This window comes from Cicer arietinum, chromosome 1 (genome assembly GCF_000331145.2).
Source record: "Cicer arietinum cultivar CDC Frontier isolate Library 1 chromosome 1, Cicar.CDCFrontier_v2.0, whole genome shotgun sequence".
Lineage (NCBI taxonomy): Eukaryota > Viridiplantae > Streptophyta > Magnoliopsida > Fabales > Fabaceae > Cicer > Cicer arietinum.
In genome coordinates, this window is record NC_021160.2 from 42691227 (window position 1) to 42701551 (window position 10325).

The 10325-nt window shown below is 30.8% G+C and overlaps 1 protein-coding gene across 1 annotated transcript; it reads left to right on the plus strand.

Moving 5' to 3' along the window:
* Positions 1-6493: 6493 nt before the first annotated feature.
* On the plus strand, positions 6494-8216 carry LOC101489786 (serine/threonine-protein kinase WAG1). Its single transcript, XM_004488656.4, has one exon. The coding sequence runs from the start codon at positions 6599-6601 to the stop codon at positions 8051-8053; it is 1455 nt and encodes a 484-aa protein (XP_004488713.1). The 5' UTR covers positions 6494-6598; the 3' UTR covers positions 8054-8216.
* The last annotated feature ends 2109 nt before the right edge of the window (positions 8217-10325 follow it).

Genomic DNA, 10325 nt, shown 5'->3' on the forward strand with positions numbered 1-10325 from the left:
AACATGTAAATGGAATTTCATATCTATCAATATGACTGATGAATAACGCCGCATAAGTTTCTCTAAATTATAGCAATATGTTAGAGGATTTTAATTTGCACTCTTACACCTAAATATGTCATTCCCTCAATCAATATGAAAATACAATTTACTCTTTTAACTATTTATAAAATCTTCAATTTTTTAAATTTCTCATTTTTTCACTATCTATTTCGGAACTTCAGAAAAATCATCTTAATCTTTGAAATCAAAAGTAAGTGATACTAAAATTTTAAAATTCTGAAACATAAAATTTCTAGAACAATTTGAAACTTCTGCAATAGAAAATTTCAGAATTTTTGAAATAGGAAAATTTTGAAATTTTCAATATTTGGAAAATTTCAAAACTTTTAAGATTTAGAAACTTTCCAAATTTGAAAACTTTTGAAACTTTTCAGACTTAGAAACTTTGGAAACTTTCAAATATTTCGAAATGTAATCATTATTTCAAAAATTTGAAACTTCTGAAACTATCGATTTTGAAACTTATTATAAATGATTAAAAATATAAAATTGTCTTTTCATGTGTCTTGGGGGTGGCAAATACAACTGTGGGGTGTATGATAAAATCCTCAGTATATTATTATAGTAGAGATCCAAAGTCATTGTCCACTTTAACTCACCTAGACCTTCGTTTGTAATCATTAGATAGACGAGAAGGAAATCCAATGATGATGGACACGATAGTTCACCTATATCAACATTTTGAGCCACTTGATGACAATCCTACTGTGATTCCAGCTATCAGATGACAATGGTCATTTCGTGATTAGAAAAATACATTCTACATCATAGAGTGATATGCCAATCATGGATTTTTCTTTTAATGATCATGATAGAAACCTTATAGAAACTCTATATAACAAAGACCTATGAGGTCATAAAAGTACACTAAAATTCTAACCCCAAAACCTGTCTTTAATAAATATTTACTAAATCGTCAGAGTGTATACAGATACACTCCTAAAGAGGAGCTATGAGTAACCTCCTTCAACCATCTTTCTATCACTGATCTCATAGTCAAGATTTTGTATCTAGTACTCCATAATAATACATTATGCTCTTATGAAATAATAAACTATGTCTATGGCTATATATAGTATTGTTAGTGTTTCTAAAAAAAGAAAACTTAATTTTTTTTGGTAATTATGTAACTTTTTTTTTTAATTTTAGACTGAGGCAACATCCTCTCACTTTAATTTTGTTTATAAAGAAAATAATAATAACTAAGAATTTTTTTTTATAATAATAGAATTATTAAGCAATTTAAATTTTTGTATGTATCCCCAAGTTATAATATAAGCAACTTCCCTTATCATAATTTATCTTTCACACAAGTAGACAAAATTCACTTACCTGAATAAAGTGATGATTCCTATCAATTTATCTTTTTGTTATTAATTTATAATATACTTTTCTTGGTCTGAAATTGGTGGTTTCTAACTGAAATAACTAGCTACAAGCAAATGGTAGGTTCAAAATCAATCGAATCATTGCACTTATTTTATTTTATTTTTGGGTACATCATTGCACTTATTTTAACTTTGACAACTTTGAGCATATTCTTTTTGCTCATAAATAATTTATTTTTCCCTCCCTATGATAGCACCAAATGGGTTCACCAAACAAGAAAAAAAAGTTGAATTATGGTCATCTCACAAAATTCTCATTTTTTTAATTATGAAATTCAAATGGGGCATCCTTGATTAGTTGAGGGACATGATTGAACCTCTCTCTCTCATTATTTTTTAATCAATGATATGTTAAATAAAATACAAAGGGATCTAAGTTAATGATTGAAAGCTAATATTCAAAGTCGATGATATATAGACAAAGGAAGTTGATGCATGTGACTGTGTGGAGAGAAGACGAAATTGGAAACATTAAAGAAATAGGAGAAATTGGTCAGGTGTTATGGTTATGTTTACTAATAATAATTATAATTGGAACTTTATTATATAAGAATGAGAAATAGCCAAATACAATGTACCATTCCTTATAAAGCTTAATAGGCCAGGAAGCATTTGTGTCTTAAGTTGAACTTCACATTGGCCATATACACCTAATGTAAAATTTATGATAATTATACTTGACAACTTAATTTAATTGTTTGTTTTCTTTTTCTTGTAGATGATCAAGGCCACATGGACCTTCCCAAAATAAACACACATTATGTCATGCTGTGGATGATTAGCTATTGTGTATGTTATTAGTTTGGCCAATGTTGTGCCTGTTTTAGTGTGTGTGTGTATATATATATATATATATATATAGATAGATAGATAGAAAGTCGTTTCACTAAGACTTTGTATGCCCTTCTTTTATCTTGGAGTTCTTTTTGACAAATTGTGTGTATGTATATATATTATTAATTGTGTATTAATTGATCAGGTACACTTATATCATTCGGGTTCAAATTAACCTTGATGAAACATATATACAATACTAACATAACAAGTAATCTTTTTTAGGGTCCATCTATGGATCTCTAAAGAAGAATCCAAAGATATATCATTGTTATTTTTAATAAATTTTAATAAAACTATAGTTTTATTTTTATAAAGTTTACTTTTTTATTTATTATAAATAGTAAATAGTAAAGACCCACCTTTGAACTATTTTTGAGCTCATATTGTTAGATTTTAATGATGTAATCAAAATTAAAGATACAAATTATAGCATATCTACGCATCAAGAGAAATAATAAACAACATACTTTTAAAATTTGAGAGAGATTACATCCGATAAAAAGGGTATGAGTGATAAACTATTCTCATTGTAGTTTAGATGACAAAGATCTTTCATTGAGGTTTACATAATAGTGCAATCCATCACAATCCATTAAAAAACAATAATCCAATACATATTAATCAATTAAAAAGTGCTTAATATAGTATACCATCATATATATATATATATATATATATATATATATATATATATCTCAATAATTGATTATTGTCACTCTATATTGATTAATTAAATATTTAATCGAACAATATTCACTCATGAAAATTCTTAAATACAATCTTATTAAAATTTTAGCAAATATTTGTATATAACTGGAATATACATACATTTAACTATAAGAAAAAATACTTTAACATCGTCATCATTGTTGGTATGTAATTGACTTAATATAATTAAAAATTAGTATGTGATGTTGTTTGGGGTCAAACTCATAATGTCGTGGTCCAAACCCATCAAAGAAACAAGATCCACTTCGGATTAACCCGATCTGATAACCAATGACACATAAGCTTCCTAAAACTAGGGCATACCAAAGAAGGATTTGAAGTTGGTGCCTACAATAACTCTCCTAGACCTTCGATCTTATAGTCACTAGATGGCTGAAAAGAAGATCAATTGAGGATGAATTATGGTAACTCACCTATGTTCGCATTTTGAGCCACTTGATAACCATTCAACTGTGATTACGGCCACCAAATGAATATCATCAGTCTATGATTGAAAGGACACACGTCCTACATCAGAGGACGATTTGATAATCATGGACTCCCTCTTTGATAATCATAACGAAAACCTTCTTGAAGCTCTAGAAGAATTCAATCTAAATAAAGGACACTGGAAGGCTGTAAAAGAACATTAAAATTCTAAGCTTAAAAACTCTTTCATTTTATGGCAAATATTTACTTAATCGTCGCTATGTGTGCATGTACACCACCGTCAGTGAGAAGCTAGAAGCAAGGTCGTTATCATTCCACCATCGTCGTATTAAAATCAATCTTGAAACCAAAAATCTATGTTCGGTACATAATATGTAATTAAAGAAATGGTTAGGACCGTTTCAATTATTATATATTGTATATATGTGTGTTTAATTTTGAAATTATGACAAGCCCTCAAAGTTTTGCTTTGGATACCAGTCAACACTTAGCTAGGCAAGTTGTTGAGCCATTAAAATGCTCCTAATTTCATATTATAAGCCATATCAATCCACGTGGTTAAGCACATTTAAGTTGCATATGCAATGTTCTAAAGTTGAACATAATTCAGAAGAGATATTATTCATATCCGGAAGACTGTGCAAAAGAAGATTCCGATGTCATCTTTCATAAAACATCAATTGAGTAAAGAAAGGAACACAAGTTGATTTTGAAATACAATATTACTAATCAATGGGTTATATTTACCTTAATTCATCTTATATGTTGCAATACACACTCTAGTATTACCAATCGATCTTTTGGATATATATCGTTTTTACCAAAATAAAGTTTCAATTTTCTTACGGTACTAAAACTTTGTATATGGTTGATTTGGTTAAGTATTAGATTGGTTAAAAAGAAGAAGTATTTAAGATATATAATATATGTTAGATTCTTAACTATTCACTATGTTTGACAAAGTTAAACCGCTAATATAATTAAGCTATTTACCAAAATCACCACGAGCAGTAAATCTTAACTAATTTTCAATTATTATAAACAAATTTATAATTATTTATAGTCAACTCAAACTAATTGTAATTATCATGCATGTTAGAAACGTGAATTAACAATACAATTTAAAATAAAATAAATACAGCGAAGTGAATAGTAAAAATACGAGTTAATAATATTTTTGTCATTATAATATAAGGTAAATTAGATTTTAATTTCTATATTTTTTTTTTTATATTCCATCCATTACATTTATGATTCATCAACTTTTAATTGTTCATGAATTTTGACTTTGCATAATATTATTGATGTGACAAACACAACTAACATTTTTAACGATGCCACTTTTTTAAGTATATGACTTAAGAAATATTTTAAAATAATTAATTAAATAAAAACAACTGAAGTTTTTGTTTTCTTTTCTTTTCTCATTCACCTCATCTTCCATTACCCAATCACATAATAAAACACAAAACATTTAAAGCCAACATCTCTTCCAATGAACTTCATATACAAATTTTCATTACTATAGATATATATTTCGAACCGGTCTAAGATTCAATCTATGTTGATTCATGATACATGTGCTAGTCAGGCAAGGGAGCATCACCTATTCTTTTCAATTCATTTGTGTTTGCAATTTAATAACATTTCTTAAATTCAACACTTCCCTCATTAAAGAAGAGCAATTAGATTTGGATCTCTCTTATCACTAGGGATGGAGGTTCATAATTTTTGTATAGCCTCCATTATTATTAGCTGCACTAATTAATAATATTGCTACCTAAGGAAGGTGAGCTCCATTATTTATTAATGAACTTCGTATTATAGCCCACTCTCAAAGTTAATAAAATATTAGAAAATGATGAAAAAAATGGAATATTGAATTGTGTAGAGGCGACAATGTAGGTCCAATGTTGACCACGTGGCAGGCAGCATCACTAATCCCTTTCATCCCACGTAGGTCCCAATCCTTTAAACTCTTATATATTGCCCCACCATATATCACATGGGGCCATCATCACCACCCATTTTTATCGTTCATTTTCTATCTTAAATAGTACTCCTACTATACAATAATATACTACTACTACTTAAATATGAACATATTATTTCAGTCAAACAAATAATGAACATTTTAATGGAGACTTTGTACTTTCTGTTAAACAATTAATTTGATGCAGGCTTATTTTAGTTTAACAACGGAAAAGCAAGATTATTTATTCTGATAGCAGCTACAACTGTATTACAAAGTTTGATTAATATGTAGGTGTATTCTTCTAGAAAAAGGAAATATGGGTTATCTTATAAATATATACCATATATAAACTTTTTGATTTTCAGAAGAATAAAACCTTTGTAATTTAAAATTGAATATCAATTTACTTAAAAAAAATAAAAAATAATGCTATCAAAGACGCATTAGATATTTAATGTCACACTTCCTTCGACATATATTCAATCCAATTTTACTATATTGTAGGAAATTAACCGATTTTGTTAGATTCAATCTATGGATATATATCAACCACCCGATATTAATTGACGCCCCCCCCTACGAATGCATATAATTTAGTAGAACCGCCAGCTGATCCTATTGAAATCATTCTTCGCAAATGGCCATCATCACCTAACTAGCTAGCTATAGTAACAAATAACCCATCAAAACCACATGCAATTATTAATTACTCACTCACCAAAACAATTAATTAATCCTTTTATGCATGTAGTAACAGTGAAGTAGTTATAATAATAAAATAAATAGGTGCTTCTAGTACCGACCTTCGTTAATAATTCAAATATAAAATTTTATCCTAAAATTTGTATTTTTAAATTTAATATTAGTTTTTCAATAAAATATTATATTTTGAATATCTTTAAGACATATATCAACGTAACTCAAATAAATAATATAAGGATGGAATAAACAAATATGTAACTTGAGTTGGTCAACTTAACCTCTACATCTATCTCGTGTCTCTATCGATCAACACTTAAGTTGGGTCAACTTATTGAACCTTCGGACCCACCTTCTCTACGTTCCTATCTCTTTATATACAAATACAAAAACCAAACACCAACGTAACTAGTATCTCATAAACAACAACACCATTCTCATAAAAGAAAAACACACACACATTCATTCACCAATCACCATGGATGAACCCACATTACTCTTCCCACCCGACACAGACCTCGACCTCAGTTTTACCAGCACCACCACCGACCGCACCTTCACCTCCTCCAGTGCTCGCACCAGTTTAGCCCGAACAAGCAGCCTTGCTCTCAGTTTCAACGATCGTCTCTCAACCGCCTCCGCTGCTGTCGATATTGTCTCCTCCACCGTCATCCGTCGTCCACACCGTAGCTCCGATCCAAACTGGACAGCTATCAAGGCCGCCACCAATCTCTCCTCCGACGGCAGACTTCACCTCCGTCATTTAAAACTCCTCCGCCACTTAGGCTCCGGTGACCTCGGCCGTGTCTTCCTCTGCCGCTTACGCGATTACGACGGCGCAAATTTCGCACTTAAAGTTGTTGACAAAGACCTTCTTAACCCTAAGAAACTCTCTCACGCGGAAACAGAAGCAGAGATTCTCCATACGCTGGATCACCCTTTTCTCCCCACGCTCTACGCGCGTATCGACGTGTCACACTACACGTGTCTCCTTATCGACTACTGCCCCGGCGGTGACCTCCACTCTCTCCTCCGTAAACAGCCTGGTAACCGTCTCACGCTCTCAGCAGCGCGCTTCTTCGCCGCGGAGATCCTCGTCGCGCTCGAGTATCTCCACGCGCTTGGAGTCGTATACCGCGACCTGAAACCCGAGAACGTGCTTCTACGCGAAGACGGACACGTCATGCTTTCAGATTTTGACCTTTGCTTCAAAGCTGACGTGGCACCCACGTTCGAACCCTGCACCGTTCACAAACCCAAAGTAGGCTCCACTTGCGGTTGTTTCAGTTATAACGGATCGAGATCACGCGATTCTCGCGAGCGTGTCGTTGCTGAGTTTGTTGCGGAACCTATAACGGCGTTTTCACGGTCGTGTGTTGGGACCCACGAGTATTTAGCACCGGAGCTTGTTTCGGGTAACGGTCACGGCAACGGCGTGGATTGGTGGGCTTTTGGTGTTTTCATTTACGAGTTGTTATACGGAACGACGCCGTTTAAGGGGTGTAGCAAAGAAAACACACTACGCAATATAGCATCTCCTAATAACGTGAGGTTCCACGTGGCGGAGAATGAGGAGGTAGGAATGGTAGAAGCGAGGGATTTGATAGAGAAGTTGTTAGTTAAAGATCCACGGAGGAGGCTAGGGTGCGCCAGGGGTGCTACGGATGTTAAACGACACCCTTTTTTTGATGGGATTAAATGGCCTTTGATTAGAAACTATAGGGCACCTGAAGTAAAGGGTTTAGTATTGAGGAGGAAAAAATCAGATTCACATCTCAGTCACGTGAATAGTAAAAGGAGGAGGTGGTGGAAGAGACTTGGTTGTGCATTGAGAAACAAAGGAACTCGATTTGATTTACTTTCAAACTTTAGTAATAATAATTATTATTGTTACGTTAATGATAGTAATGTTAGGACAGGTAAATTCAATTGAGCTTATGTTTAGTTTTCATTTTGAATGGAGTTGTAGATCAATACAAGGATAGTCAATAGTGTGACCATAGTTTTCAATTTTGGGTGTAGTTTTTCACGTACCATACAGGTTCACAGTTTGTATATGAATCATCAATCGCATACGATATAAGATCTTTAATTCATCTCTTTTTTTTTTATAAAAATATTGATTTTTTATACTCTAATGGGCAGAATATATGTAATTAACAACTTTTCTACAAATATTTCTGCTGAAAAATCATTTACAATTTCAAACAACACTGATTTTTATCATTGATAATGATCAAATATCTGAATAATTACAAGAGGATGGGTGATTATATATAATCACCAAATTAGTAGGAATCAGAACTAGAGACTCAACAACTAACTAACTTCAAAATATAATGGTAGTTATAACTGTCTAACTAGAAAATAGGATAGATTAACTAATTTACAAATGTAATCAGGATCAATATACCCTAAGCCATAATATGGGGATTTGCAAGTTGGTGTTTAACTAGTACATGAATGAAATTGATAAACTCAAAAGACACATGCATGTTTTCTGATGAAATGATAATTAATCTATATTAATATGTTTTGAAATCTCATGTTGGCAAGATGAATGGCAGATATACTGTATGAATATACCATTGGTTGTTTCCACTTTTACTTCAAAGCTTTTGAACAGTTGTTTAAACTAAAACAATTATGATGTTAAGACAATAATGGCTTTGTACTATGCTTCAACAGAGAATCTGAAAACACAATAACCAATTGTTGATTCTCAAAGAAACTAGCCATAGACTAGTGAGGACTTTGAGTGTCGAACAACATTGTGAACAACATCAAAGTTATGTCTCTAAGGTCTATTCATATACTAAGTGATGTCAGGTTTAGAAGCAATTAAATACATTAACTTTTATATGAGTTATTTGTATTGGAAAATATATGGGAGAATAATAAACTATTTAATATAGGATTTTAATACAGTATTTACATTTTATCTTATATTATTTTATAGTTTTAAATCTAATATATCTTTGTCTATTTCTCACTTGTGTACAATTAATTATGAATTGAGAAATACTTTAAATTGGTGAAATCTTTTGATATAAAAATAGAAATAGCTTTTAAATCAATATATATATATATATATATATATATATATATATATATATATATATATATATATATATATAAATATTTGTGAAGAAGGAGGAACCACACATTAAAGGTTAAAGGGCAACTATGGAAAGATTTTAATATATTTGGAATTGGAGTTGCGAAAAATTTCTCAAGTATTGAGTCAATATTCATCTTTTTTAGGATTTTTATTATTCTCCTTGAATTTTATAAACTAGTAAATAATGAGCAGCGAAAATCTCTTCTACAGTTTTAAGTGGATCATGTAAATGAGATATCTTTTACTATATCTTAGTTATTTATTCTAGTTTTATTTTAATTACTTTTAATTGTTCGATTAGAATTTTCTATTGCTAATCCCATGTTACAATTGATCACCTTTGAAATTTTCTTAATCAACTAGTTGTTTGCAACCGTACTGAAATTAATTGGTAGACTTATAGAATAATTGAGATTATAATGATCAAACGTGATTTTAGTCATTGAATCTTTTTATGCTCAATTAATGCTTTTCTTAGATTTAAACTTTTTGCATGATCAAACAAAGAGTTAATTTAATAAAAAGAATATTAATCATGAATGATTAAACTAGTTTGTAGTCTTAGTAAAGATATTGATAATTGAATAAAAAGAAAGGAATCTGAGTAGAACTAGAATCAGGGGTAGTCAAAGTAACAAGTGAAACCGTAATTCTAGACCTCTCTCTATTGATTTTCAATTTTGTGTTTTATTATTTTTCTTAATTATTTGCTATTTTCTTATTTCGTTACCATAATAATTCAACTATCATTGTTAATCTAAATAATAAATAATCTTAATTAGTTTGATATTCGTTAATTAATCAATATAGATACGACAATCTTTTATATTACTTACTTATGTGATAGAAATATTTGTTCTAAGTGTATTTTTAACACAACAAAGGATGTCTTCAACCTCATCATCAAGAGATAGATTTGGTTCCATAGGAATGAGGGAGGGTTTTGCCCCAAGAAAACCAATTTCTATGACCCATTGACTTATGTAATTTGCACATTAAATTATTGTTATCATTCTTGTGCTCCCTCTCAATGGTGGATAACCCATTGACAATCTCATGTATACTTTTTCATCAATTAATGCAT

What these genes read in the sequence shown, in the direction of transcription:
- LOC101489786 (XM_004488656.4), top strand. Translation starts at nt 6,599, where the DNA reads ATGGATGAACCCACATTACTCTTCCCACCCGACACAGACCTCGACCTC.